At 36.0% G+C, this 22,834-nt stretch overlaps 1 protein-coding gene across 1 annotated transcript in view; it reads right to left on the bottom strand.

The window, feature by feature from the left end:
- LOC143923068 (uncharacterized) overlaps positions 1-22,834 on the bottom strand; it is a 32,088-nt gene that overhangs the window by 5,597 nt on the left and 3,657 nt on the right. Inside the window, exons 2-10 of the mRNA XM_077446566.1 lie at positions 6,797-8,059; positions 6,247-6,407; positions 1,312-1,406; positions 970-1,237; positions 752-868; positions 594-673; positions 420-525; positions 199-342; positions 43-124 (exon numbers count right to left, since the gene is read on the bottom strand). Of these exons, the coding sequence (XP_077302692.1) occupies positions 43-124; positions 199-342; positions 420-525; positions 594-673; positions 752-868; positions 970-1,237; positions 1,312-1,406; positions 6,247-6,407; positions 6,797-8,059 (2,316 nt within the window). The remainder of the gene's footprint in view (positions 1-42; positions 125-198; positions 343-419; positions 526-593; positions 674-751; positions 869-969; positions 1,238-1,311; positions 1,407-6,246; positions 6,408-6,796; positions 8,060-22,834) is intronic.

Here is a 22,834-nt window from a genome sequence, read left to right as displayed (position 1 = left end):
AAATTACATACATACATACAATTATTGTAAAATGATAATTACCATCAGTCTTATTTTGACCCAATTCCATGACGAGCTGCCTCGCGTGAGACGGTATCACAGCATTGTAATTTTCTAATATCACCTGTAAATATTTTCCATAGATAAGTTACATTGTAAATTTGATACAACGAATAACAAAAATATAATATAAATTACCCGCTTGAGCAGAAGAGTCCATTCTCTCTTGTGTTGGATACTTCTTGCTTGCAATGTTACCTGCATACGAGGACAATCAAAAGGAATCACATGAAAACTCAAAGGTTGGCCTTGTATGGACTCCACCAACATTAAATTATTGCACTAAAAAGATAAGAAAGTGATGTTTAAAAATAAATCATATAAAATTTTATACGTATTCACTTTACGACGGAGCTTACCATGATATGAGATTTATAAGCCAACATGCCGTATTCTTTGTTTTTGGTCAGAAGGAGCATTTTATCAAAGAGAAAAGCATGTCGTAATGCTTTAGCGCCGAATACCCTAGAATTATACTCGAATTAAATACACCGTTTACTTTTCATATAAACAAGTTTATTTAAAATATTTACCTGAATGTGCCTTCAGCACACAATTCTCCAAATGTTGTCAAATCTTGACCATTCCAACCGTAAAGCAAAGATTGTATTTCCTACACAAAAATACAAAAAATCATCACACATACTATAAATATTAAACAAACATTCAAACACACGATCAAGAAACATACCTGAACTCGTACGGCATGTTCGTGTCGTCTCTTCATGTCATTTATGTGATGTGCAATACCAGTCATTTTATGCAGTGCATATTCCGTTTCGTGTGACTTGCATTGTTTCACTAAATTCTAAAACAACAATGACAAAACAGCGCAGATGATTAATTCAGATACGGTTACAAATCCATAATTAGACATGCGTTCTATTTATTATACATATGTGTAATTACCTGCAGTAAAAGGTGGTATTTGAGTATTCGTTGTACCGGCTTCAACAAGTAAGATCCGAGGGGGAGAGCGTGACCGAGCACGGATTGCTGTGCCCGAAATGGTTGTGCACTATCCGGTGCTCCGACCAAACGTGTGAGCGCTGCCATCGTGCCAGGATATCCAGTACAGTATTGAGTATATATGCCAAATCCTGTACTGTGATTTACAAAGCATTTCGCAATGGCTACGGCTTCCAAATTACACTCGTTGAGGTGTTGAGAAAATTCTCTGAAGAAACAAAATTTGTATGAATTAATATGATAATATTGTTTCGAATTATCCTAAAATAACATTAAACTTACTTGTTAAAATGGTAGATATCTTCTATGTTACTAAAGAGATCTTTCAGTTGCTCCGTAGCAAATGTTCCCTTTTCTCTCCAAGTATACAAATAACCCTGATATCAAAATAAAACAAAATTTATTTAATTGCTAAGAACAAAACAATATAAACTTTTGAAACTTTGCCAAATTCTATATTAGTCTATACATTTTTATTATTTAGTACAGCAAAGTCTCCAGAAAAAGGCAATCAACAGTTGATTCATGACTACAGAAAATAAAGGGGTACGATTTAACGGTGCATTTAAAAATATAACTTTGCTCCTTAGAACGAATCATTTGCGCATTAGAATCAAAGAAATTGCGCATTTAATAAATATATTTCTTTTAAATAAACAATGTTACATTGAGCAATATTTTATTTGTAGTATGAAATAAAAAAATGTTTCGGTCATTTAACATTTTATAAGTGCGTAGTCAAAGGTAGATTTTAAAACCTCCCGTGATTTCAATTACAACAAATTCTTAACTCGCGAATTATTAAGATTAAACACCTATTATGCAGAGTGGGCCAACTTGGATGGTTGAGAAGTTGCCGATCCTATGTATATGCGAGATCTTTAATGCTCAACGTTAATGCGCATTTCATTCATTTGAGGTTGCTTTATATTTTTTCTGTTATCAAATGCCCGCATTTTATATATTAAATATTAAAATGCTGACCTAATTAAAACAATGGATTTGTAATTTTTCAAATGATCAAGTATTTTTATTTATTTATATTAGAGGTTTTTGGTCTTATTGCTTATTTTATTTTTTTATTATAGAAATATTATATTAAAGGAACATGAGACTTTTTGTGTTCTGTTGTTTCATAATCTAATTATGATATTTTTCTATTGTTGTTTTTTTTTCAATATATGAAAAATTAATTTTAAATTGTACATTTATATTTTTAAATGATAATATATTTAATTCACACAAATTTTATGAGATGCATACGGATAAATGCGCATTTAAATAAAGTACATAAATTGAATCATAGAAAGATTAAATCGACTTAAAATTTGAGCTAAATCGACAAATTCTAATAGCATATGTAGATGAGATCAAGGAAATGTCAAATAAATCTTCTAATTGATATTGATATTTATACTTAACAGCCAACAGATACTTTCTTTGATGTCGGAAGACGTTATTAACAAGAAACATATTCAAAATAGTAAGCATACGCGTAATCATTATGCAAGTATGCGGTACACTTATCATCTACATAAAACTAGATAAGGATAAGTTCACTAAGTATACGATATGGATACCGTTTATGGTTCATTCCCCAGTTCCTTTCGTGACGAAACCCCTTAAACTAACCCTCCCCTATTCTTTAATGCCGACTATGACTAGATAGAATGATTCTGAGTGTGGAGTTTGTATCCGTATAGGTGAGTGCTTTACCCAGATGCACCTTGCCCCCTCGTGCAACACACTCACGGGTGTGTATCTAATCTTAATGTGTTCTGTAATGATCGCTTTTGAAAACGTGCAGCCATGTGGCCGCCGCTAAGTGGCCGAACCATAACAATTGACCGGCTCAGAATCCAAAAGGTCACACACAATGGACACCACTCAAGTGAGCCAAAGACCGATCGACCAATACAAAGGTACGAATGGACGACTCCAGCTTCGAAGAACACGAAGAGGTCAAGTTTCGCAGATTTCAAAGTCGACCTCAACAGCTGTGAACCACGTCCTCTGAATGTGTAGTACAAACTCCCTCGAATCGAAGAGTAGGGACCAGTTTGGCGAACATTGATTGTACATGACAAATGATATAAAAAAGGCGTCTGCGAAATCATCTTCGGTGAATCCAAAATGAGCATGCCATTGTACAGTTGAACAATTACATGTTTCAGACGAATTGATGTGTGGTGCAGCGACTAGCCGGCGTCTCCGAGGCTAATGACGCGCGGGTCGATGGACTTCAGCATCATGGTCGGCTAACAGTACCGGACTCGAAGATAACGGGGGCTGATGACGTCATCGGCGTCCCCAGAGGGTTACCTCCGAGTAGGGAGTCCTGAGAACGAGTCCACATAACTTGGAAAGGAGATCCAGTTAAAGAGAAAGAAGTACGAAGTGAGTTAGAAGCGGTGAAAAAATATCGAAAACGTTCATAGTTACATATTGTTTTCATACCAGATGTGAATGTCAGAAGAATTGTATAACAGAAATGAAGCACACTGTAATTTGGCGATCGGATACTGTAATGACACTTAATTATGATTGCAACGATTGTAACTGAAAACCATACATAACTCAGGTACGCTCAAAAATCAACAGTGTAACTTGATTTAATACGAGCGATATTTCTACTACATAATTTGATTCAGATTGAGGAAGCAAACGAAACACAATTATCAATAAGTCTTATGTTTTTTGTTGGACTATGGAATATTTTCATTTTATTCTACCAATATGTAGAGAAATTCAGAAAATTTTGTTTGTTTTTAAATTTTAATCGAAATGGAGAACTAATCTTAAAACTTTTTCCAAATTGTAAATTTTATTTAACATCACCATACAGACAGACGGTAAACGGATTACATCCGAAATGTGAATTGCTACCAGGATAACTGCCGCTACGAAAATCGTTCGCGCGGCTCCTTTCGCACGAAAATTGCCCAAATATTGCTCAGAAAATGCTTTTCTATACGAGATTGTAATCACCGAACCGGAAAGATATATGTACCTATTAAGGTCTAAATAAGAAAAGTATTCTTTGGTACATTCTATATGGACCCATATGAATGCGAGAGTGCGCATGCGCCAATAGAATATATGAATGTGTCCATATATAATGTACCAAAGAATACCTACATATGTGCAGTTGCCGGTCTGTGCTGTGCCAATATGAATGGACCTTTATACGATATGAAAACACAATTTCATGAACCTTCTTTATATGCACTTACATGCATACATATGTATAAACTTAAACCAAATTTATAAACTTTGATTATACAAATTAGTCATATGAGTTGTACATATTTTTACAGAATTGCATCTATTACAATTACATATGAGTATTATATTTTTAATTTTATTTTTACCCTGGTGCCAAACACATTTGGCCAAATTTCTATATACATATATACTTTATATAAATTTATAACATTATTATTATAAATTTGAAATTACATTTAAATAATGGTGACAAATGAGGATAGGTTTCCAATTTGAAATCGATAAATTGGCACACTCTGGTAGGAAAATATCGATCTGGAGTCACATATATCCAAGGTCTGGCCAGCAACACCGGGTCAGGAATTGAACCCATGACCCCTCAGTTGATTGCACTATACGCTAACCACTGAGCTATGTTGCTGGTTGTGTTATGTATTATATTATATGAGCAAAAGTCAATTACTATTTAAAAAAACCCGATTGCTAATAAAATTTACTTAAATTATGAATTAATGAATATTTTGCTCACAATTTGTATATCTTTTTTTTACCGTAATGTTACAAAATATAAAAAAATCTAATGAACAAATCGAAGAATGTAACCGAGCTTTTAAGTAGCATATCCAAAGTTATTACTCAGTTATTTTCCGTAAGCGTTGATTTCTTGGGAAAAAAATCTTGTGGAATCTATTAATCAACTCGAGATTTCTCGATTGAATGATTGAATGATTGAGATGTGCTTAACAAGATGCGTCGGCAATAATGACTAATGAGATTCCCATTGATCGATAAGCTTTAATGTAGTAAAAGATAATCTCATAACTAACGAGATACAGCATATATACATATGCATGCGTATGCGGTCGAGCAATAACATACACATGCAAACGCAAAACGAACGAACAAAAGGGTTCATTCACGAATAAGTGCGAAGTCAATGGCGTCTCTGTTGCCAGTCTGAAATAGAATGCACATGTCTGCATCCTTAGATGCACTTCACGTCTTTTGAAATTGAACAAAGTCCCGAGACTCATCTTCATTCAAAGGTCAAAAACGATTTTGAAGCAAATTACTATACTCGAACGATTACTGGAATTGATCAAAATATTTGAACGACACACTAATGAATGTCCAAGACAATTTCCTCGAAATTATGAGAACCGCACACAAAAAAAAAGAAGAGAAGAAGACGCCGTTTCGTTTCAAACTATTTTTACAACTAGATTGAATTTTATTCTGTCTTGATGAAAAATAATACAACAGCTGTATACATACTAGTTTCAAAAGTTTTATAAACAAAACTAGCTGAACCCGACATGCGTTGCAAAGTCACAATAACGCATGCAATTTCCGTTCCCGTTTCTCGATGTGTTTGGATAAGTAAATGTTTCAGTTTCAAATTAATACTTAATAACCAAATTAAATTACAGTAATGATAATTTGTCGGAAAAAGGCAGGCGGCGAAAATATTTGAAATTATTTAATTGTTTGTTTATTTTTACCCTAACAACGCAGGTGGCGACGCGAACACATTTAAATTATTGCGTTGCAATATCACTCATTCTCGTTCCCGTTTTTGGGCGATTTTTTTTACAGAAACCATCGCAGGAATGCACACAATAACTCATGTAAGTTACATCGCAATCGGTTGAATGGTATAGAAACGCATACGTGACAGACAGACAAATATTTATTTTTATATACATATGTATATAGATAATCTGGAATTGTGTTTTACATAGAGGGGAATGACTTCATACAATTTACGACCATTATGATTTTAGAAAGAATTCACTTTCTTCTTGTTAGTATATAAACGACTTGGCGGGAGACTGTCTATTTCCGGATCTCGCTCTGGCGGCAATTTCAAAAATATCCATCGCCCTGCGACAGATTTATCTCAATTATAGATTTTTTACATTTAAAATAACACCATTTCGTATAATCTTAAAATAATAACCATTCGGAATTGATATAATAAAATTTAAATACCTCAACCACTTGTCTAAGATCTTCAACATATACGTTTTCGGTATCGACGATTTCGGTACAAACTCGTTCCAACTGCGATAAACTGGGATCACAGTATCTGGGTCTTGGAGGTGTAGGCGGTCTTCCAGGTGGTTGTAGATTTGCATCCGTCGCTTTACCAGCTGTCACATCAAAATTTCAAGTACATATTATTACATGAATGCGAAACATGTCACGAGTTCAGCTTTACAACCTCTGAATTGGTAAATAAACTATTGAATGGTTTATATGTGTATCTGACAGACGTATGAATTGCGTCATCGTACTTGAACGCGAGGCTATCGTGGGATACGCGCAAATCGAACTAACGAAAAAAAAAAACAAATATAAACAGCATCTCAAATTTACGTTCCGTCGACAGATATTGTCAGATTGCGCAATCTAAATTTGCCACAATTACAGAGATAGTATTAGAAACAAGAGTGGAGTGATTAGAAAGCGAAGCCGAAGGCGGCACCGCTCACATTGCGCAATGATTCGAACCGCAGATTATTATTGTCAAGGAGATTACCTGTGTCGTTGGCGAGGATGACTCCAGGTGCTTGATTAATGCGAGGGTTCTTGGCGTATTCTGCGTCACTGTGGTCGTCGAGACTCTCGATGGACGCCAGATAAGCCGAATTGGCTCCACCTTTATTCTGAGCACCACTGCTCGAGGTCGAACTGGATGAGGCTATGGAGCTCATGGATAAAGGCCGGGTCACAATCACAGGTAAGTTCAGCCTGGCAAGATCGCCAGTACTGCCGGAAGCTTTGGGATGGAGGAAGGAACTGTTCACTTTTGGGACAACTACTGAAGATCTAGTACTGGCTTTTTCGACTGTTACACTAATAGTTTTCACTGGTTCTGTTGCTTGAACATCGTTCGTTTCGTTGACTTCGCAAACTTTTCTACTTCCATTTGGTACGTCGTAGATTGCTGAAGAGTTCGGTGGTACATCGTACACCGCCGAACTATCTTCAGGTTCTAATTTCTGTTCTTTTTTCTCGGGCGAGAATGACAACATCGTTTTGGGAGACCAATCCTTCATTGAACTACCTGCTTTCACGTTGATTTTCATCAAGCTGCCGCTTGGTTTGTCGTATATGTCTGCCGTAGATATTACTTCGACACCAGATTGGGTGATCTTAGACGTGGTGCCTATCAGAGGAATGTTGGATTGCTTGAGACGGTAAGAGGATCTGCCGATTCCAGCCAAGGGTTGCTTTTTGGGTTGTGTAACAGTTTTAGAACAAGATTCGTCAGCTCCTACGCTTGACAGCATCCTCTTCACGTTCGGAGACAAGTTGTCGAAGCTATTACCGTTTACTGTGCCGCTCTTTTCTTGCCATTGCTTACGGTTCGATTCTACTTTTGCCACGACTTCGCTGTTGATCATCGATATGGTCGGATACAAAACCGGCACTTTTTTATCGGCGATTTCAGGCTCTTTCACGATCTGATCTCCGTCTTCTTTGATATCGCAAGCATTACCCCTTTTCAGTCCGAAGCTTTTCAATCTGCTCACATAACTCATTTTTGGAAGTGGCGATGATTTAACACTGGGTTGAGTCACAGCGAGCGACTCTTCGCTTTGGAATCCAGGTAGCTTGACACTGCCCGCCATCAGCCTGGGGTCTTTAGAGGGAGAACTTGAAACTGGCGGTGCCATTTTCCTCTTAGCATCTTCTCTTTTGGTCGTTTTGACGGTGTTGGAGTCCACTGACTTAGCAGGTGGTTCCAGGAACGAGTCAAAAATGCCGATGAGCGTCGGCGTTAAGTCTGTTGTACTGCCTGGAACAAAAATCAAAAACGTGTTACAAAAAATACTACTGATTGGCGTTAGAGTAGAAGTCGAAAGGGGAATTTCACCCAGTTTCTGGTTTATTTGTGTGGTATTTAAAACACGATTTAGTGAGTCATGGAAATCGCAAACACTCTTGGGAACGTTTCGATCATATTGAAAACGGTTATGTTTGCCTTTCAAGTGTCGGTATAACGCAAACCAAACAGTGCCATAGAGAAATGTTTTTAAGGAACGCACGTGCTGAATGTTCTGGTCGACTAATACCTATTTTTGCTTCCGAAGGGTCAAACTTATTAATAAGCAATACAGCCATTTAAGTTTCTCGATGTTAATTAGTTTGAAATTGACGAATAAGTAGTGCGTCATTGAATTTCCTGTGCATTCATCGACGACGTTGTCTCTTTTTTGCTCTTCCCTTTTGGCTCGCTAAAGAATGTACGTTTTGTGTGGAAAGTTGACGATGTCGAGTGCATTTAAAAAGCACCCGTTGCATACCAAAAAGCTGGTTTCCTTATAAAATTTCTCCGCAGACGCCACATTGGCGCCAAGCACAAGAAAGTGCATCGCAAACCGCAAGCTTTTCCTTTTGGAGCGACGGGAAATGCAACTACGAGTTGCGGTTTCAGTGCGTGTGGTTTCAGACTTCAGACCGACTATCAACAAACTGAATATACCCCTCAATATTACTCACTAATCATTGCTAAAACTATAATAATGTAGCCTAGCACAAGATGATGTACAAACTCGGGAAATCTTTAGTCAAATGCGAGTTTAATATTACATATGTACTTAATAAATTCTAAGAAGAAGTATGTATACATATTTACTTTCTTGTCGCTTATCAGGCTCACCCTCTTATCTTCGAGTGTAAACTGTCGTAAACGTTTCGTTTCTATTACACATGTACCTATTTATACAATCGAGGATAATTTTTTTTATATTATTCTGTAAACTTTCTACTTTTTTAGGTATGCATATTACATGCTATTTCTTTAGAACTGATAATAAAAAATACGTGAAATATTAGAATTCGAATTTATTCAGAATGAAAAATGATTATATAATCATAAATACATATACATAGAGTGTATATATGTACTAAAATTTGCCAAATAAGCTCAAATATAAGATAAAATGCAAAATTACACTTAAATGAGATAATTTTTAAGTCTGTCCTTCGATACATCCGGAACGACGCTAAAAACACATTTCAAGTGTTAAGTTTACACATAAAAGTACCGAACGTTGTTAGCGTCTGCTACTAACGACAAATCAGACATTAGGGAGATACCTACGGAGGGGAAAAATGTTTCTAACTTAACGTTTTGTATTTAGCCAGATGCTGATACCAGTTTCCTAGTCTGTATCCTTTCACACGATGGGTTCGTCTTTTTTTGGAAACACTCGCTTCAACAGTGCAATATATGTATGTATCTACCGAGCCGACAACACCGTATATGCCCAAGATCCAGCGATTTCAAAACTAGATCCGACGACCAGTGTGTTCCAAAAATCTCAAATGCATAACTTGGAATCTGCTCTGTTAATTTTCGAGCGTGGTAAGAAAGCAAAATGGCACTGTGTTTAGTAAGACCGTAGATAACGCAACAAGTCGTGAGCGTCCATAATCCGCATACAATTCTGCAACACACAAAGGTTCGATTATTCGTGCCGTTTAGAAGTAGTCGAGTACAGTAATGAATACCAAATGCTAATGAGCAACCAGTATCAGCAGAAGAGATCTCAGAACAGTTCAGTCCAGTCGCGAGACTGGATCGTGTCATAGACTACGACTGACCTGACCTAGGTCGTAGAATGCCAGCAGACATACTTACACTAATTGTTGTAAAAAATATATACAAGTAATTATATAAAGAGAAAAGCTTGTAAAATCAATACAGAAAAACCATAGCAACCAAACGCAAACTAAGACCAGGTACATGTGTGACCGACTTTTGAATTGATTTGATATGGAGTTGAAAGTAAAATTGATTATGCTATCAGGAAAAGAATAACTCGGCCATTTATGACTGCCGTCGATAGTGAATTGAAATATAACGTCGATTGAAATATAACGGATTAAATTCACTGGATTGATTTCTTGATTTAATTACAATAATTTAAATTCAAGTAATTTATCAAAAAGAAAAGCCTTGACACTAATGCCAAAAGACCAATCGAATTAGAATAAGAACAACTGAATTAACTTCCGTAGTGTTTGATAATAAAAGCAAACAATCAACGGTCGTTTGATTAGAATTATGTATATTTAAAATTTAGCATACAACTACATAGATAGTCAATTTTTAGATGTATAATTAAAGATTTCAGGGTTCTGCTCTGCTGCTCTTGATTTTCACTATCTTCTGCATCGCCCTGTTTGATACTTATCATCATCATTTTCAACATTTCATTCTTTACTGTTTGACTTTCGAATATAATGCGACTATTTTGATCAGAATTATATTTATAATTTGGCATAGGAATAGGCAGTCTAATTTTTAATTGCTCCACTCTGAATTGAGTTCAAGTTCAGATTGAAACTGAAAAAACCCAGTAATTAAAAATTTCAGCGAACTACTCCACTGCCCCTTTGATCCCATCATTCACAAACTCCTTGGTGGAATTTGGGTGTGTTTTTTTTGTCTACCTAACATAAGTATGGTCAGAATTTGAAAGAACTTGTGACATATCCTCTATAATTCATCCAGACGAATGCGGGGGAAACGATGTCGTCCATAAATTAAACCACCTTCTGAGGTTGTTGCCATCATCCGTTCCAACAGACGAATTTCTCGGAAGGGCGAAGACTATAGCCATGTTTTCCAATGGAGAAACGCTGAATTATTCATCGAATTTTCGAATTCAAAGTCCCACGCAGGTGATTGCAGTCACCGAGTGCTATACGGTTTAGGAAAGGAGAGGAAGTCTTGTATTGTTAACGAAGTGGTTAACGAAGTATTTGCCCTAGGGTCAACGGGACCAATTGACCCAGTGACCGTGATGTCGATGGAAAGCCTGACCAATTGACCGCAAAGGAAGCGATAGATCTTCAGCGATTGATCCATAAGAAGTAATCAGATCAGACGCGGAACAAGCATTGCTTACAAATTAGTACTTTTAATGAAGCGGACAAGATTTATATGTGCCGCACATTCAACTAATTTCACGGATGTTTGAATTTTTGCTTCTTCTTCTTTTTTTCAGTGTCATTAACATGAGAACGGACGTCATAGCCTCGGGAGGGAAATATGGTAGTTATCGCCTTCTCTTTTGCGATACGATGTGAACGCGGCAATGGTCATGATTACACGAATCAACGGCAGCGTAAAATTTTATTGCAATTTTTTTGTCTCCTTTTACTTTGGCTGAGAACGATGAACACATTAGAAATTATGGGAAAAAAGTGCACCGGACGAATATAGAACAGCGATTTCTAACCTTTTAAAATTGAAGAATCACCAAAGATTTAAATGAACTAAGAAGAGGTTAGTAAAAATTACTACTTTCTTGTATTAATATTTCATAAAAAATTAAAAAATTCTTAATATAAAGAACTCTTAAGAAAAAATCATTTTCGGCGCATTTTTTTGTTGTTTTTTAAGTACAAAAACTATTTTTAAACTTGAGAGTTATTAAAAAGCTTTGTTTATAAATCGGTAGTATAATATATATTGTATGAATGTAATTTCTGATCATCAACGCGAATTGGATCTTATATAATACGTTAAATCAATAGGCATAGGAGTTAACTCCTCTGAAATATCTAAAATTATTACCCACAAGAGACCCCTGTTCCACCAAACTCTATGCAACATTTTGAAATAATTATGAGGGCTTACTTGTCCGGTAGTAAAGTAGAAGAAATAAGGAGTGGAATGCATTTTGATGAATGAATGCCGTTTTTAAATAAAAAATGCCACTTTTCCTGAAGAAAAAAGATCTTTAGCAAATTATGAAACGCTGTATGCTTGGCATAACAAGAAAAGACAAGAAGTGGAATACGTAGATGAGAAGTAAGACAAGGGTAGTGTACATATATATACATATACATAGTGGATAGAGTGAAGACAGCTACGTGGCTAAAAGAATGAAAGAAAAGTGGACAAAATAAGTACTAGAATGGTACCCGACAGAATGCAAAGAGGTAAAAAGGAAGATACAGGGAAGATGGGTAGACGAAATTAGGAAAGTGTGTGTGGGGTGAGATGGATGAGATTTGCGTAAAACAGAGACAAGTGGAAGCGTTTTGGAGAGGCCTTCATCCAGCAGTGAATGGTGAATGGCCGTAGATGATGATAATGACATATTGCAGAAGAGGTTTCTTAATAGTTTGCGGTCGCTATCCTTGACTTAATCCTAGCACTAGCCACTATGTTATAAGTTATAACATATAACTCCCTGAAGTCACGACGCAGAGTATATTTGGGAAAACATTTCTACCGGAGTTACCGGTCGGTTTTTGGTGAGCAATCCTCAAATCCTTGCAGAATTAAGCTTCAATGTTCCAAGCGAACTCAGGCACATTATGCCGCACTTTGATATATTTTCATATTACCAATTGGACGGCGCCTGTTTGTTGTAAGGACTATCAAGCTCTCCTACCAGATTTCTGTTAATTTTGATTGGTTTAATAAAAAATATACTGATTTGGTTGAAGGGTTGTTTAATTTAAGATCGTAAACGTTTTCTAATATTGAATCATTTGTTTCATAATTTATGTTTAACTTTGTTTTATTTTTGATTCTATATAAAATGTATCTACATCTTATCATAGATCAATGTAGACTCAAGGGTTCTATTGTCCGCAGGTTGAGAGCTGCTGTCATAGAAGATAGTAAATTGGCGTGACAAAAGAAAGTACATACGACCCACATGTTGGGAAATGGTGCCGTAGCCGTGTATAAAAACAAATTGTGTACGTTAATATTGTTTACAAAGTGTTAAATGTTTACCCTGAAACGATAGGCGTAAACATCCTTGTATGTAGGAAGGGCTGCAAGACATGTGCAACGATTAGTTACACGTGCAATAAAATGCACTAGCTGGGAAACCGCAAGAATGCATCGTGCGTGCCCATCCAGAATTCCACAGCATCAGAAGTCAGTACCTACAGAACAAAGCACCACTTCTAGGAAGAGAATAAGCAAATAGGTGCACGTAAGTGTGCAAAATCGATCGATCCAGTTCTGCGCAAACGTTACCGCGGCAGTTAAAACTAATTTGGTATTTTAAAAGCAAACGTGAAGATCCTGCATTCGGAGAATTTGTCAGAACCATCCACTTTGATGGTAGAAATGCCGACAATGGGTGTTCGAGAGTGATTTAAGATTGACACATTGGCATTCACATCTTACTTCTTTTCACTTTCGAGGTATTGCAAGCTATATTTAGAGAAGTTCTCAACCCCTATTATTTTAATATAACTGAGAATCATTTTCTTACAAATTTATAAAGTTACAATGATTTATATTTAGGTCAAATAATTGACATATCCGGTATTATACTTGAAATTATTCTTGAGTGAATTTGGACGAATGAATGCGGTTTTTAAATCAAAAAATGCCACTTTGCCTGAAGAAAAAGATCTTCGATCAATGTGTCTTGCCAGTGATGACTAGACACCGGATAGTCACAGTGCTATCCATTGTTCTATTGTTGTAAATTATTTGTAAAAAAGGTTCGGCAAACCTTTAAAAATGCATTTACAACCTTTGAACAATAGGCGGCACCTTCTGGGTCCGGTGACTAGTAATGACGTATGGATGTGAAACTTGGGGCATTGAACACGAAGTTGCTACACAAAGTCCAATGCACTCAAAGAAGTATAGAACTTTGTATGCTTGGCATTAAGAAGAAAGACAGGAAACGGAATACGTGGGTGAGAAGTATGACAAGGGTTGTGGATATAGTGGATAGAGTGAAAATATTGAAATGGCAATGGGCGGCCCACATGGCTAGATGAATGGACGAAAGGTGGACAAAACAAATGCTAGAATGGTACCCGAGAGAATTTAAAAGGGTAAACGGAAGACCGCAGTGAAGGTGGGTGGACGAAATTGGGAAAATGTGTGGGTTGAGATGGATGAGAGTTGCGCAAAACATAGACGAGTGGAAGCGTATTGGAGAGGCCTTCATCCAGCAGTGGATAGCGAATGGCTGTAATGTTCAATAAGTATTTAGTATATTATTTTAACTTAATCCTTAGCCCATACAATATTTTTTCTCCAAAAGTTTTTAAAACGTTATTTCCTTTACAATAGATTTTTATTATCACACTTATCTGGGTAGGTATCTGTGTACCTGTAGAAGACATTTTGAACAATTCACGAAAGATAACAAATTTAGCATCGATAAGTTAAACGTTTGGAAGGTTGAAAATTTTAACAGGTGCACTAAAAACGACAATGGATGAAAATAAAAAAAAATTCCGAACGACGAAAGAAGAAGAAATACAGATTGTTTCACCTGTTCAAACAATTGTCGAAAGCGTATGCATACAAAAACGTAAAAACGGCATTTCAAATGTACATACATACATATTTAAGTATGAACGCGCATACTAAATTTCAGATCAGTTTCTCAGCACATCTTCAACACTCTTCTAAGAAAAATAAAATCGTATAAAAATAAGCGATCGCGAAAATTGACGATTACAATACCGACCAAATGCCTTATTGAAATTGACACATCATCGATACTGAATCAACAAACAACGCAAAAGAATCTTCTCACCATAAATGCATATTTGCATTTCGCGACCTTGATATTAGTATTCCAAAAAATAAAAATTGCAAACAATGTGACTCCAACGTACTGAAACGACCTAGACTCCGATGATTCTAAAGCTGTGGGTACTGCAAATGATTCGGTGACATTTTCACTACAACATTACAAATAGACTATAAAAATGCACAATAGATAAGATTAGTCACGCAACAAGGCAAAACAATGCTCCAATGAATCATGTAGTTATTGCTCCATAAACTAATATACCTACGTACTTAATAACATTCAATTAATATAGGATTGGTTCCAAGTACACTTACAAGAAGAAAAAAAACTGGGACATTTATCAAAAGCAATTAATTTGACTCGCATTGATTCATACACATGGCGAGTGGTTTAGAACGATTGCAAATATCCCGAGGTAAATTAAATCCGATAGCAGTAACAGATTAACAACTTCAGATATTGAAAAGAATATATACTTCAGATTCAATGTTGCAAAAATCAGTACTGTGGGCGCGAAGAAGTACAAGATGTCCTTCGAATATACGACTCACATTGTAGATAGTCAAGAAAAACAGGACTCTAAGGTAGTTTATAGAAAAAAATAGTAGGATCAGTAGTGCGGACGCGTAGGACACCTTGGAGAACCAGACGTAAGTGGAAACCCTGAGGTTGAACCTCGCCGTAAGTCGCATCTCAATTACCAGAACCAGACGATATTGCGTTACTAGCAGCCTTGGCGTTTTTATGTGAAAATAATTAGAAGTAAAAATAACTCAAACGATAGATACTTATGTACTTTACATTGGTTGAGTATAACTTCTGCTGAGAAATCGATTAAGATGAGAAACAGAACATTGGAGGAAAACTTAGAAACTTATGAGTGGAATACTTATTATCTTGGCACTGGCGGATGGGACCGGCACTGCACGGCATCATTATTTACATATGTATGTACTTGCCTTTGATGCACGGTATTGCATTTAAATCGAAATCATGATTCGGTATCGATACCATTTATGTAATTATTTTTGACGCGAAAGTGCATTAATATGCGTATAATCCATATATTAATAGCAATAATACTTCGTCGAATAGGGCAAGTATGATGTTTTGTAACAATAATTAATCGGCCTTGTGACTTACAGTTAGTTCATAGTATTGCATCAAAGCTATGCGAAAAATGTATGAAGTCCCGTAAATGGACGTAATGAACGCAACTACTATTAATTTTAATTATGTTCACAAAGTAAACGTACAAGATAATGGTAATGTTGTTGAAATAGATGAATCTTTGTAAATACTACACACTGACTAATTTATGAAACTATTAGCGAAGTTAAAGTATATAAGAGAGATAATGAGAGCCTATAATGCAAATTTTATAAGATATATGTAGTGTGAAAAAGATAAAGTTATAGGCGTTTAAACAATTAAAATCTGACAAAACGAATGGGGGGCGGAAATCCAAACTTAGGTTAGGTTAGCTGTCACCGTTTTCAAAATTTTCCAAGATTCTTAAACGTTTATATTTCAAGATCCAACTAGAGGAGGCAATTGAAATCTCTATCGGCGGCCAAATCTCGCAAAATGGCAAAGTTTCAAAGCGATCTGAAGAATGTAGGAATATTGTCAGACGGATTGAAGCTAATAAAAACGTTGTAATAAAAATGGCAGCTTTGGTATTTTCTCTCTCAATTCTTAGATGTTACCCTGATAATGATGGTGGAAGATATCGTCAGCTTTTTGGTGTTAATCATCTCCTTAGCAATACACATCCATCTTTGCGATACTGACAGTACAAGTGACAATGCAACTAATACGTAGAACATTAAGACTTCTGGCTTTAAATTCCTACCATTTTCAAATGTTTTAAAGGGCAAATCACAAATAAAATGCCTTTGAGGCTCTGTAGCAGTTTAGCAGCCCCTCAATTGTAGTGGTTATTTACATATAATGTTGTAAACTTGGATCAGATCGTTTCCAATGTGGAGAGATACATTATTTTCAATCTCATATATCAAGTTCGGAAGGCATTTTTAAATTCCTATTTGAACAATCTAGTAAAGACTTATCGTCACACTAATGAACCGTCACGTGATTTAATATCAAGCGTTGAACTTGTCCCAGTAAATGTCATACAAAGTCAACAAAAAACAAGTTCCACTTCAGATTCCAGTGCGAAATCACGATACAAGATTCATAGATCAGAAATGCTTGCACTGTTGTACAATATCAGCCATGGGAATGCATCATCATTAACAATGCAAGTTTTGCGTCATCGACTTCTTAGTCACCTTTTCATACTCTTGTTTTGGTCTAACCGTGTCCCCTTACTTACTCATTCCTTGCACGTGCGTATGATACTAACTCACTATGTACTTGCTTTGGCCTATGAAAGACGTTTACACATGTTGTAACATTCCGCGTTGTGGACAATTGACGTAATAACACCTCTATTATCGCGTTTCTTACATATATTTTTTTATTATTGGTACATTTCTTTATCGCGGTTCTTCAGCGCTCGAACTGCTGCAATTGTGCAATGCACGCACGAATTGCACAATTACATGCAACGTGACAGTTTTAACTACCGGGTGTAAATAAAGCCCGATTTTAAAAGGAACCCAATGAATGACGCCTAACCCTTGCGATAAAACGAAAAAAAAACCGGATGAGGGTTGTCACATCGAAGAGCGGCCATTGAAGGAGAAACAACTGTCGAAAGATCATATTTCGCCTCTGGAATAATAAACACTGATCACAATAGCAGAATAAACACATCAGAGCCCCTGCATTAACTTTGGATCGCAGTGGCATGGAAACATAATGCACACCATTCGAGTCGGTAAACTTTTTCGGGTGTAAATTTAGGGTTTATCCTCGAATGACTCACGATTCCGTGGAAATTATACAATAGATTGAAAGTGTGTGGTTAAATAACATGGAATATAATGATAAGTTGTGGATAACGTTAGACGTCATTCAAATAGTGGTTATATTTATGCGTGATGTTCCCATTGATAACATGCTGTCAAATTTAATAGACTTGCGATTATTTAAAAAAATGCGATTATTTAAAAAAATATGTCTTCAGAGCATTTTAAGCCCTCGCCATTCTTCAAACAAATAGTATTTGTCTTTCGTATAGCATTTTATAAGCATAATAACAATAAATTTAAGTGAATTGATATATTAAATTAGTATTAAGGATTGCATTAGCGATTTACCGGCAGATCGGCAAAATTTCGCCATCGGTAATTAACAGAAATTATTTTATAGCGAATTTAGTACATATACAGGCATATTATTGCATTAAAAATCGGGCAAATGGAGTATTGTGAATTAGTTAGTCTATTTTTTGTTTTTTTTTTCAGTATTAAATGTCCGAAATGATAAAATTTATGCAAGGTATAGGCAGTAAACTTGAGTAACGTTTTGAAGTTTTGTACAGTGGTAGAATAGTAACTCATTATAATAAGTTGTAGCAAGTAGCGAGCCCTTCTGACAGTTTGACGCATTTGTAAGAGTGGCTACCCTTTTTATATACCTCCTTTTCATTTATTTTTTAAGTTTTAAGTTTTAATGCCTAAGGGCTGGGCCGCACCGTGCAACTTTGTCGGCCGACTTGTTGCGCGACACGAAAAAATGTATGGAAATGTGTGCGACAAACAAGTTGACGAGTGTGGTATGTCCCATCTAACTGTATGCGTTGGTCTAGTCGCCCTCAAACAAGTTGTTCGCGAGTTGAGCGGTGAGGCCCGGCCCTAAGCCAACACAGACCAACCAAGTCGTGATAAATGCAACCAGACGGTTGTTTTAATGTTTATTAATTACTAGTTGTTTTATCTTCGCTTAGACATGGCGAATCTAATAGTAAATATTCATTTGTTTTTTTATTAAATTTATTCGAATCGAAAAAAAAATTATATTCACCCAATCGTCATAGAAACTGACTTGTTTTCGATTCCCAACCAACAATACTTACAAAGTCTCTTTCGAAATTATATATTAGATAGAAGATAGATTTATGACATTATTCATCTGAGATTTATTTTTAAATATTTGCGGTTCAATCTAGGTTAACAGCTATTTTTAGGAAAAGTAACCACAGTTATTTTTTTTATCTACCGGTAAAAACTGGTAAGCCGGCAACGGGAGAAATTGTCTACCGGTAAATTAAATATGACAGTAAATTTCAATCCCTAATTGGCATACATCCACTTTTATACATGCAAAAGTTAAATTGGCAAAGCTTTAAAGTAAAAACGTGTTAATTTATACAAAAATTTCACCTGCGGCGCATTTTTACTAGTTTATTGGTATACTATGTCTTTACTGCAATGTTTTAATATAATACTAGACTAGGGAAGCTGGGGGTAAAGTTCCAGGGCCCGGACTACTCGAGGGCCCTGTGTCGGGACGTTCGACTGACCGATACTGATATTTTATATTATTCTACATAAAAATACATACATATATACGCATTATTTTTTGTCCACGTGAAATCGTACCTGTTATACTTTCATACATACTTTCTTATTCAATTATTTTAAAAAATAACAACCAACATATACATATGTAGGTATTTTTCTAATAGTTCTGATAGATTTTTCGTATATTAAAATTATATTTATAAGATCTATTTTTAAGTTTGTCATAGACCCCAGAATTATTTTTCCAGGGCCCGGGATTTCTCTCGGCGTCCCTAGGCATGAAAAGGTAAAAAAGAAAATTGAGTAAATTTCATTTATAAAAACTCGCAATTGAAAATGATTACAGTAGAAATGACGAATGGCGTCGAGGAAAATTGGAAAACTTAGCACAATTTTTTTTAAAAAATCGGTCAAGCGGAAGCCATTTCACAATATGCAGCACATTTCCAGTTAAAGTACAGCTTTTCAGTCTCCAATGACTAATCAATTAAATTAAGAATCCAAGAATGTTCATACCATTTCCAAGAACTCTTGTCCTCTATACTTTTACGATGGTATTAAGTAATCGAATTCAGAAAATGATCTACGACTGTGAGCCGTTCTTTCATTCCAAGAGAATTCTTCTTTGAAGTATGCACATACACACACTACTGATTTACACATTTAACTCTTAAATCTTTCTCAATTTCTCTTTCTTATGCGTGGCGCCTACACTGGCACGTTATTAACACGTTGTTCGTTTACCGTTAACGAAATCATCGTAAACAATTCGACCGCCATGAATTATTAATGGATTTTTTCCAATTCGCAACACCGGCCAGTTCGAAAGAATTCCTGAACTCAATCTTTAAAAGCACCGAAAAACCATTTCGCAACAATTCGCCCGCTGGATGTGAGTGATTGGAAATCGAAACCCATGAAGCATATGGCACCGATCTCGCTCATTAAGCGGCGTGACACAGTGATCGATAAATCATGCACAATCACGCTACAGTTACCCAAAAATCACTTTCCCATATCGTAATTACAGCACTACGTGGTTAGGCTCGAACGGACATAACTGCTCACAGATAGTCGAGGAATGTGTTGAATGAGATGTTTACAAAAATAAACGCATAATAGGTGTATTAACCACTATAGAGGGGGGAGATTGCAAGTACCAAAGCCCACCCAAGCTCGAGTACTGTTTTAGGTGCTATTTTGTTACGATCGAACTGAAACACGTTCGCAGACGTTTTTGCTCTCACACTCTCCATAGTGATTTACGACGTAAAAGCAAACTTCTTTTTATATCGCTTCAGCTAATTTGGTTCAAAACTCCACGCGTGAGGCCTGCAACTACTCCAGCTTGCTAAATCGAGAACTTGTCGTCGAAATCGAGATTTCGTTGTTCTTCCAAATGCATACATAACATGCTGGACAACGCACACCATCGGGGAATGACTCTTTTATGTCATAAATATCATTAGTCCTAATGTATCTACATACATTAGGGCATCTACACATACGTCCCGGAAGACCGGTACATGACCCGATTTATAGATCTGTTTCGCAATGTCCCGATCCTTGGGTCAATTGTCCCGGTTTTCAATCTAACAGTCAGTTAAACATAATTTAGTCAGACAAAAACAATTAAATGTGGGAATGAAAGGTGTAAGGGCGGCAGTGAGTTAAAGACAAGTGCAAATATGAGTCGCCAGAGCATATTTCATCCCATATTTTATACATATATGTAGTCATACCCTCATCCTAGCGCTCATTTCACGGCAATTTTACCCGTGAACAGACATTTCATCGCGGGGACAACTCACTGACAGATTTTATGTAAATATTTTTTATCCACAATATTAATCTTTAATTTTCATTTTGACTGTACTTTTTGAAATGTGCATTGAAACCGTTATTCAAATATTTGGAGCAATGATTTTTTGAATTATACGTAAGTAATTATTCTTTTTTAATAAAATTAATTGAAAACTTTCTAATTGTCTTCTATCAACAAAACAATAAATTATATATTTTGTTTGAAAATTATTGTTCGAAATCTGTCGGTGAGCTGTCCTCGCGATGAAATGTCCTAAAGTCAATTTTACCGTGTGACCTTTTCACCAAGTGGCCTGCAATTACTTAATTGTATACACAGAGGCGTGCGAAGGGATTTTCGGTCCCGGGCTTCAATACCTGGTGGCGCCAAAATTGTAATCACACATTTTGCGCAACTCTCATCTATCTAACCCCACGCATTTTTATAATTTTATCGGGTACCAGTCCAGCACTCGCTTTGTCCACCTTCTTTTCATATGATACCAAAATAAAAATACAAAAAGTGCTCAAAGGTTCAGTCTAAATAGCTCACGAGCTAAGAATATTGAAATAAATGATTATGATTGTAACTCAAATCATAAGTTTTTCCAATTCCACCTTCTATCATTCAATTTCCGAACATCCCGGCCGGAATCTCGACAACTATGATAGCCCTAATCTACATATGTACATATATAATATAAGCTGCACGTTGTGTGTACGTATAAAATTGGTGACCAGTTGGCTCACAAATGCCTATTATTAGGAAGACAATTGGGCTTATAATTCTGGGCGAAATTTTCAATTCCACAATTTAGGATATTGAGAATGTAAGCTCTAGCTACAAAACTTCAAATAATATTCATTCAAAGTCACTTTCATTGATTTGAAGCATCCAAATGAAGGGGTTGCAGTGACACTTTTCCCACTCCTCCTCATAGATCAAAGTCAAATTACGTTGTTATTTCCGACAAGTGGACTGACAAGAAAAGAAGTATCGTGTAACATCTCAAATATCAGCAAGATAATACTCTGTTATTGCTCGTTCCAAGTTCACGTGTACCCATCAACAATAAACTATTGATAACCATACCATCAAGACCAGAACTAATAACGATAAGACTATTTAGTTTGGAGATTGCTTTGGCATGTTTCCTGGGATAGGACAACCTACTGCCTCCTATAAAACACAGTAGATAGGTGCAAATAAAAGTTATTGATTATTATCGATAACAGGTACGAGTAATTTTGTAACGTTGAACCGGTTCAACGCCATATGGCTGCAAGTCAATAATGGTGTCGCTATAAAGTCGAACACCCATAAAATGTTTATTGTTTCTGAACTGCAAATTTTATTACACATACCATCTCGCCTCCAATTCCAATATTAAGAAGTAATTCTATCAAGAGATCAAAGTCTACCTGTTTTTTCCTTGTTATTAATTCCATTGATCGAAGGTTGGTAATCATGGTCCGCAATTTTTTAAGCAGCTGCTCTCCAGTGAAACCTATCTCATAACTTTTAATCAGGTTTTACAGCTTCTTCGAAATATGTAGTATAATATACATATACGATATATTTGCAACATCCCAAGATGCCACCAGAGTTATAATGTCTATTGAATCTCTGAGTTTTGTATGAGACTTGAAACAATCTTGGTGGTTCCTCATTTTGATTTTATGAAAGTATTCCCACAAATTATAGTGTGAAGTTGCATCTCCAGCAATAATATGCAATTGGGTATCATATAACAGTTACTAATTTTGACTAAATCGATTTTGAGTTTTGAA

This window comes from Arctopsyche grandis, chromosome 3, assembly GCF_051622035.1.
Source record: "Arctopsyche grandis isolate Sample6627 chromosome 3, ASM5162203v2, whole genome shotgun sequence".
Lineage (NCBI taxonomy): Eukaryota > Metazoa > Arthropoda > Insecta > Trichoptera > Hydropsychidae > Arctopsyche > Arctopsyche grandis.
The sequence above is the reverse complement of the archived record's forward strand: the minus strand, read 5'-3'. Positions and strand labels throughout refer to the sequence as shown.